Raw genomic sequence first — 9581 nt, 5'->3', positions numbered from 1 at the left:
GTTGGTATTGACAAGAACCTCATTTTATCTCGTTTTATTACAACTCACTCTATCGGCAGACTTGAAGGCTGCCATTGTTTGTCAGTTATGTGATACTTTGTGTGCATTTCCCTCCTTAAGCACCACGCTCATACGGCCACGCTAATGACGTTCAGTGCTCGCTAGACTGGCATTAGTCAAAGTGTCCGATTAGGTTAAAGTAAGCGATTAAGACTGAGCAGTGTGTTGTTTACCGCAGGCAAAGCGATAAGCGTACCTGGGAATTTAAAAGACGTGGAGCAGGCATCGCCAAAGCCCACTTTATGTGACCTGGAGACCCAGAGACCCAGAGAATCAGGGCTTCACCCAGAGACTCCTCATCAAATGCGAGACTTCCCAGGTGATAAAGAGTCAGAAGACTAGGCTGAGATAACAGAGCTAATACACATACAAATGGCTCATATACCGCTGGTAACACTAGAAGTGGTTCGCTAAAGAAAACGGCACAATACGTTTTAATCTGATACTAGAAATAGAAAATGATGGGAGCCCTCCTATAACGGGGCTAAAGGATCTGCATGCCCGCTGATGCACTAGGTCTCACTGACTTGTGGTCCTTTGTGGACCCACACAAATTACATTATTTTCTGGACAGACCCCCATCCTCTGGAGACATTACTTACACTTTGATTGCATCATTAAATTTCCCAATCCGTGCATAAACTCTCCCGATGTTATCCAGGGCCCGGGATTTTGCTTCAGGGAGGTCGCTGTAAGAAGAGTTTTCTCTTTTAATCCCGCGATGCAGTCAATTAAACAAAATAACTCATCACGTCTCAACACAAAGCGGCACCTCCCTGCATGCGCAGAGGTTACCATGTTCTAGGATTCATAGGTGAACTCCTCACGTGCAAGGATGTGCTGGGGTATTTTACTTATTATTTTGGGACTACTTTTCTGTTTTGCACAAAACTAACTAAAAATACTTGTCGACTATCCCCTTCTTACCCCAATGTCTTCATCATACCAACATCCCCTACCCATCATACCAACAACCCCTACCCATCATACCAACATCCCCTACCCATCATACCAACAACCCCTACCCATCATACCAACAACCCCTACCCATCATACCAACATCCCCTACCCATCATACCAACAACCCCTACCCATCATACCAACATCCCCTACCCATCATACCAACAACCCCTACCCATCATACCAACATCCCCTACCCATCATACCAACATCCCCTACCCATCATACCAACAACCCCTACCCATCATACCAACATCCCCTACCCATCATACCAACAACCCCTACCCATCATACCAACATCCCCTACCCATCATACCAACATCCCCTACCCATCATACCAACAACCCCTACCCATCATACCAACAACCCCTGCCCATCATACCAACAACCCCTACCCATCATACCAACATCCCCTACCCATCATACCAACATCCCCTACCCATCATACCAACAACCCCTACCCATCATACCAACATCCCCTACCCATCATACCAACATCCCCTACCCATCATACCAACATCCCCTGCCCATCATACCAACAACCCCTACCCATCATACCAACAACCCCTGCCCATCATACCAACAACCCCTGCCCATCATACCAACAACCCCTACCCATCATACCAACAACCCCTGCCCATCATACCAACATCCCCTGCCCATCATACCAACAACCCCTACCCATCATACCAACAACCCCTGCCCATCATACCAACAACCCCTACCCATCATACCAACATCCCCTACCCATCATACCAACAACCCCTACCCATCATACCAACATCCCCTACCCATCATACCAACATCCCCTACCCATCATACCAACATCCCCTACCCATCATACCAACATCCCCTACCCATCATACCAACAACCCCTACCCATCATACCAACAACCCCTACCCATCATACCAACATCCCCTGCCCATCATACCAACAACCCCTACCCATCATACCAACAACCCCTACCCATCATACCAACAACTCATCCAGGTAGAACAACGTGTTAAGATTTGGCACTTTAATAAAGCTCAATTGGCTCTTTAATACAGGATCACATTGCTCACCATCCTCCTAAATCTACCCACGAGCACACTTCAGAAAGCAAAGAACACCGTCCACTTTTTACAAAGTTGATAACAGTGTTGTCTTTCTTGAGAAAATGTGTTCTTAATTTGAATAATATTGGAACATCTTAATGGGTGTTGAATTTATTGTCAAATATTTTCACTGCGTTTATTGTAATAGTGCTACTGCTGTTGTTATATAAGTACAGTAAGTGTAACGTAGTGTAAGAGGGTAGACGATGTCTCTAAGAGCAGCTATTATTGTATAGGTGAAACACTCATTTCTTGCATTTACCATTCCTTTGCAATCTCCAGATCTTTCTTGTGGCTCTGGAGCGCCGTCTCCATCCGTCCCACGTCCATCTGCGCGTTGCCAATGCAGCTGTAAAGGTTCCCAATCAGCTCCTGCCTGTTGGGGATCTCCTCTCCTGGCCAGCTTTGAATGGTCTTCAGCACTCGCTGGGCCTTCTTACAGCTCTCCTCTGCGTTACCTTTAAGTAAGACTGGGGGGGAAATACAGGAGGAGTTTCGGGGGAAATCAGCATCATGTAATATGAAGAAGAATAAACAGGTCTATTTGCGCACAATTTAAATAAGAGAAAAGCAAGACAAATTATGACACACAGTAAGACCATCAATAAACCGTAATACCAATCACCAAATAGAGAAATGCTCTCATTTTTTATAAAATAGCTTTTCCTTCCCATATCTTATCTGAAGATTTTTTTTAAATTCTGTAATGTTTTTCTTTGATTTATATCTTCGCCTTTGGCTTTATCTTAACCATGCTATCTAGTTAACCTTTTAAAATAACCCTAAAAATGACTATGATCTGCGTGCACCATAGTTATAATTATTAGCACATCTCTGTAAAATAAATTAAGACGACGTCTAATTACAACCCCGCGGATAAACCTGCCGTTTCCGCTGTAATATATAGTGGTGAAGGCTGAGATTACATACACTGGTCAATCTCCTCCAAACTTTTTAGAATGTATCTGCTGGGGTCAGTTGGCTTCTTATCCCGGTTCCATTTCTGCTGCATGATCTTGCGATCCCTTTCACGGGCATAAATGGGCTTTTGCTGTCTCCAGAACTCTGTGCGGGTGTCTAAATACGTGATGCCATGCATGATCAAGTCCTGTAGCTTTATGCCACTTCTGGTGTTTTCTTTCACAAGATCTGCGTGGGCAGAAACATAATGAAAATGTGGATTACTGGTGAGTATATAAATCCGATTTTTAATGCAAACAATGGGGTGACAGGATGAAAAGTAAGTATAGATGCCCCTTTACTTAAGTCACACTGGCTGAGCCAATGTGGGCATGAACCGGACTCAAGACCAACTCCTAGCTTGGCCAAGCTCATCAGGAGTGGCGGAGTGTGGGCTGGAGCCAAGCTCCTCACATTTCACGTTTGGGTCCCCCGTTTTGGGACTTTTCTGAATCTGATGAGCCAGTGCAGATCGGCTCGTGTGGACTTGGCTCATGACTTTCTGTGTATATTTAACTCACGAAAAATCTCAAACTGGTTTAAGCTTAAAGATCTCCTATGAACATTTTATTTTAAGGAGTATGGTACTAAAACACGTCTTCCTTCTTGGGTTGACATTTTGGATCCATGAGTCTATTTGATATCTCTGATAATACATTTAATCCAGCAGCGTCCAATGTTTTAGAGACTTGGTGGTCCTAAGTTAAAAGAAATGTTTTTATTACACGGTAATCACCTTCATCCTTCAGAAGTGACTCCAGATATTCCTTATCACTGTAGAGTTCTCCAAGAAGGTGCCGCGCAGTCTTTTGGCTTCTTAATGGGTCTACCTTCTTCTGTGTCTTTGTGTCCTTCTTGGGGGCTTTAATTGTCACCTTCTGTTTTGCTCTCTTGCTCTACATTGTAATAAAAGCGGGCATATTAAATTATACATATCAATGATATCATCTTGTGGTCATCGATTACATCCTCGCTGAAAACACAATTTGTCTTTGACAGTGAGCTCCAACGCACATTAATCTATTAATCTGCAGAATATTCAAACCAGGAAGCTTGGTATACCCAGTTTAGGCCTCTATGATATTCCGTTTACTTGCAGATCTGTATTTCTCCTGGTATTCATTATTTCATCACTAATAATCACTATTTACAGTGATTATTGGAAATAGCAACCACCATTACGTGGCTATATTATGGATTCCAGACTGCGAAATAGAGGATTTGATAAAGTGACAGATCTCCTTCCATTGTAAATGACATCTAGCATTGGAGAAACAAGAACATTGGTCATGGCTCCTAAAATAACATCGAACAAGCTAGAAAGCGCATTAAGGACGCCTCAGCAGATCTATTTCTTCAAAATGGCACCACAATTAATCCGGCGGCTATTTACGCTTCTTAAAGCTGTGTTCACAGTTGTGGATCATAACTCTTGGTAAATGAGGATCCCTTTTATTGAACTCCTACCTCTTCTTGTTTGCTCAGAAAACAGATATCGGCTTTATTCTCTAGTTTGACCGAGGACGGAGCTGCAGAGAGACAGAGAACTCTGTTAGACGCTTAAGATCTGTTTCGTAAAACACTACTTTAATATTTTTTGTAAAAAACATCGATACTCGGTGTACCCCCAGTGTAAACAATGCACAAAGCTACAACAACGTCTTAACAGCCCTACAATCCACGTGACTATATCCCAGGTCTACAAAATAATTTTCATCATCAGAAGACTAGCTGGACTTTTGTATTGTGATTAAAGTACATAAATGGCATGGGGGGGACTAAGTTGACATACTGGCATAAAGTAAGCAAGTATCTTATCGGAATGAAAACCAACAATTTGCTTACTGTTCCTGAAAAAATGACTATATGGAAAGTCGCGTCTTAAGAGACTCCTGATAATACATTATTTATCAACAACATACTAAATGCACGTTTGAGATTACTCACTTCCCACAGAATTTTCGATCGCTTCTTGTGCTTTTTGAACGCCTAAGCGAAACTCTTGGAGTTCGGGTCGTAGCTTGAACCCTCTGTGGTAATAGACAAGGGCAAATTCAAAGTCTCCCATGGCATACAGAGCCTCAGCTTTCTGGTAAAGTCCCTGCAAGAAACCAAAGTAACATACTCTATATGCAATGTTTGTTTTTTGTGTTTCCATCAACAAAAATATTGTTATTAGTGGTAAAAACATGAATGTATCTGAATGTGATGATCAGGCTTTTCACCAGACACGTTGTGGCGGTACAGTTTTTCATAGCACGGACCGATCTTTTTAACTGAAAAATGAAATAAAAAACTTAAAAGAAGAACAAGATGTTGGGAGATGTGAGCGACCTTCCAGGCGACCGTGCCTCTGCTCAAGATCTAAACCATGACACCTTGTAGCAGCCCTTCAAGGAATATCAGTTATACTCTGTGGGGCACGGTGTGGCTTCTCTTTAAAGACATTGTACGGTAACATAAGGAAGGACTTCATCCTATTAAATAACAATGTCATAAAATGAAGGGCACAGGAGGGCTTTACAGGCCACATAAGTTCAATAATGGGCCTAATGGCTCCATGCTCGATGGGTCTTACCCTGAAGAAGTCGCTCTCATCCTGCAGAGAGGCTTCTGCGTCTCGTAAGGCAGATTCCGGGTCGCCAAGCTTTAAGAAGCACTTTGAGCGAGCGACCAAGCAGTGCTTCTCCGAGGGCTGAAGAATCAGAGCCTAAAATTCAGGAAACAGTGTTACGATGAGTCCAACCTTTATATGCCTTTTTTGCTTAACCATTTGTCCTCATATATATAAAACTATGTATAACTTCAGTTTTTATCGTGTTCAGAACAATCTAGTCTATGTGTACTTGAGTTTTTAGTGAGACTCAATCGGTACTGGGTAGGTCGTCTGGCAGCGTGCCAAGAGCTAGAGATCACACGATCACAAGATCACAAGATCACAAGCTTCAGATCCACCCGAGCTTATTAACAAGACTGCCAAAAAATACACCATCAGAGCTCCTGTCTTCATCTACTAACACTGACGTTCTTAATGAGGAGTATCCACCAAACGTCTGAATGGCCAACTCAACTTTACAAAAGAGATTATTGTCTAAGATCCCAGCGAGTCTCACCGAAATCCAGGGAGCCAAACTTGATGTAATTAAGGCGCCACTGGTTTCTGGTCGTCCATGTAGGTTGGGCTGGCAAATTTCAGATTGGGTACAAAGTCACCCAAATAGCCCAGCGGGCCCTAACTGGCCATCTGCTGGACATTGACACCCCATACTCACCCGATCCAGACACAGACTGGGTGGATATGCCCGGCCGCACACTATGTGAGCATAAAAACATAAAGTGCCACGGCCCATAGGCATATGTGGGCAGCAACACTTTGTCATCAGGCGGCCGCTAGCCAAACAAGTGCCAGGGCCGCCTCGTCATCGCCAATCTGGCCCTGCGGTTAAGAATATAAAGATCCAAAACACACCAGACAACAGGCTGTGTATTTATTACTAAGTCCGATCCATTCACTAAAACGAACCACACAAGAAAGGGCGTATAAAAGGAGCACAGAGATGATCCAGTCAGGGTGTGCTGCTAGGGTTACATAGAAACATGGCTGCAGGGAAAATGCTTTTCGTATATTAAAAAAGAAAAGGGTTCTCTTAGTGGCTCTAAACCTCAAGAGGGCTCCTTAACAAACCTTCCCTCCCCAGCAAGGGAGAAACTAGGCATGACCAGGGGGGCAGATAATGCCCGGGGGGGGGCAGATAATGCCCGGGGGGGGGGGCAGATAATGCCCAGGGGGGCAGCAGGGAGTAAGAGTTTAGAATAAAGGAGTTTAGTGAATCTATTAAATTGGGTTCTTACTGGAGGGTAATGCATAGGGTTTTGTTAAGACCGATTTATTACATTTATGGGATCTCACAGCACATAAATCGATGGCTGCCTCCGCCCTCCCGGTGAGTCTGCCGGTCGCAGTCATTTATCCCCGCAGTGTACGGATCGGTAACGTTCTGTTTTCGGTAATATCCAATCAATAATCCATATCACCCGAGGATGAACCCCTAGAACCCTCCGACCCCCCCCCCCCTCCTCACATTGCCGAAGCTTTCCACCGCCTTCTTGTACTCCCCCTTCTGGTACAGCTGCTCCCCCTCCGCCATGTAGGTGGTGAACGAGCTGCGGAGCCCCTGATCGCCGTCGATCTCCGTCTCTGCCATCATTCAGCCTGTGCGATAAAAAGATCGCTCGCTCTGTCCCTTCTGCGAACACCGTTGCCAGTCAGCGTGCTTCGTTACTAAGCAACGAATCGACAACACACGACACTTCCGATTCGTGGTACCGGTAACTTTACCCTGTGCTGATTCGGGGTTGAGATAATTACCCCGCGGTGAGTCCTCCTGCAGGCGTTAAAAAAATAAATGAAATCCGTTTAAAGCCACAGATTGTGGGTGCAAGGACATCTTTATACATAGAGTGTATCATTATTTATCATTATTGATTTAAATGGCGCCATCATATTCTGCAGCGCTGTACATGGAATGGATCAGACCCTTTCTCTTACAAAATATAAAGAAATATCTAATGTTCCTTGGTAAATGGATTGATTGAGCGTCCGGATTAATTCCAGATGGGAATAAAATTTAACGGAGGCGTAAATGGACTGGCGCTGAGGGGGCAACCCTGGCACTTTAAGGCCAGCAGCTGTCAGATGACTGTCGAGGTCGATGGCCGGATATGCGCGGCCGCACAGTAAGTTTTGGTGTTCCAGGTGGCCAGTCCAACCTGGGATGTAAGTTTTTTTAGAGGTACGTCTAAGGACAGGGATGGGGCACCAACATTGCTCATGGCGGACAATTTCTGGCTTCTGTTGTGGACAATCTAATGATGTTCTGTTGACCTTCACAAACCTTTCCAATGACACTGGTGTCCTTTGCCTATCGCTGTGCGAGAAGCCCTTTGTCGCTCATCTTGTAGAGAACCTTCAGGATCAGTGAAAAAAAAACATAAAACGTGCACCTAATAATAAAGATTACTTAGGAAAAAATACAACTCATGCTTGTGTCCAAGGAAGCTCTAAAATGGGGTGAATATCCAACCTTTATGGATTCCGATCATCGCAATGAACTTTTAGGGTTAAACAGGATTCCTCTTTTCCATGTTCGGTGAACCCACAATTCCCTGATCCCGTTGGGTATCTCCTTTGTAACTTGTGGATGCCAGTGATGTTATGGTGGGATCACAGGGCTCCGTAAAAGTTTTGTTTTGTTTGAAATTGCATTTTTATTGCATTTGCTTAACTATTTGTTTGTTTATTTAACTTCTTCTACCCCTTAGTAGCCCCCTCTCACTGAACGTATCGCATCGCACTGCAGCATACATAAAAACAACAAATAATGAAAACATAAAATAATATAAAAGGGTCAGAAAAATATTTGGGACATTTGTTTAGTTTTCTGCAGCCTCTTTCCAGTATGACCCAGTAGAGGGAGGCAGCGATCAATCTATACTACAATTTGACGTTAATACTGACGATATCGTAAGTATATTATCATAAGAAGTCCATCAAATGCTGTGCAGATTGTTACCCATTTCCTTGAAGGGTTAATGTGCAGAAGAAGACATCAAGGCGTTGATGCCTCTGTATGGGCACCTTGAATAATAACTGTTCGTGTGCCAGTTTGTCCAGCAGTTTTGGTGGACCATATCTTCTGTTACACATAATGAACTGGCAGAAGCAACAAGAGGTGAGTTTGCCTAAACACGTCTTCTACAAAACATGTCGCTGGTGTGCGGGAAATGTGGCAAACGCATATGGGGGATCCTGGGTAATCCCTACAGGATTGCATACCTCCCAACTTCTACCCCGATGATGCCAGGGGCCAGGGCTCCAGTATCCCAAATCATGCTGTCCTACTGAGCTCTCCATCTGCCCCAAAAAGCAGGACAGAGTTGGAGCTCGGCAGTACAACGGGATAGAGTGGCAGATTGGGGACAGACAGACTCCATTATTGGCGTCAGTGCTGGCATGGAGCTTTCGACATGTCATATAACAGGATTTTCCACGATGAAGCTCTTTCTGTAGTCACTTCTTGCAGTCAGTAAGCAGGAGCTGGAGGAAAAGGCACGGGGCAGGGTTAATGTGTCAGGATCCCCAGCCGTCAGCCTACAGCCAAGGGAAGAGAGATACTCTGCGTCCGTGTGGGGATTTCTCTGTATGAATGCAAGATGACAAAGGTCTCAGACGAGGACCGAAACATCGATTATGTTATTAGCTACAAATAAAGCTTATTTCTCCCACTCATTTATATATATACATATATATATATATATATATATATATATACGGCTATATATATATACGGCTGGTAATTCGCAGAATACCCACCACCAGCCAGCTCCAACCCTGCACTTTACTGTCCCTTTAACACATGTGTAGGTTCCTCCAAAAGCTCAAATATCGCACTTTTACAGATTTTCACATTAATTCTGTGTCAGTAAAGGGTGCGGTGTCCTCA

General features: G+C 44.0%; 1 protein-coding gene across 1 annotated transcript in view; it reads right to left on the bottom strand.

The window, feature by feature from the left end:
• Positions 1-7283, bottom strand: part of ODAD4 (outer dynein arm docking complex subunit 4) — an 8518-nt gene extending 1235 nt beyond the window's left edge. Inside the window, exons 1-8 of the mRNA XM_089505395.1 lie at positions 7161-7283; positions 5657-5788; positions 5026-5179; positions 4546-4607; positions 3815-3974; positions 3049-3267; positions 2381-2588; positions 663-749 (exon numbers count right to left, since the gene is read on the bottom strand). Of these exons, the coding sequence (XP_089361521.1) occupies positions 663-749; positions 2381-2588; positions 3049-3267; positions 3815-3974; positions 4546-4607; positions 5026-5179; positions 5657-5788; positions 7161-7283 (1145 nt within the window). The remainder of the gene's footprint in view (positions 1-662; positions 750-2380; positions 2589-3048; positions 3268-3814; positions 3975-4545; positions 4608-5025; positions 5180-5656; positions 5789-7160) is intronic.
• Positions 7284-9581: the final 2298 nt, after the last annotated feature.

The sequence above is a fragment of the Sceloporus occidentalis genome, unplaced genomic scaffold (assembly GCF_023333645.1).
Source record: "Sceloporus occidentalis isolate IW3139 unplaced genomic scaffold, rSceOcc1.0.p SCAF_327, whole genome shotgun sequence".
Taxonomy (NCBI): Eukaryota; Metazoa; Chordata; class Lepidosauria; order Squamata; family Phrynosomatidae; genus Sceloporus; species Sceloporus occidentalis.
The sequence above is the reverse complement of the archived record's forward strand: the minus strand, read 5'-3'. Positions and strand labels throughout refer to the sequence as shown.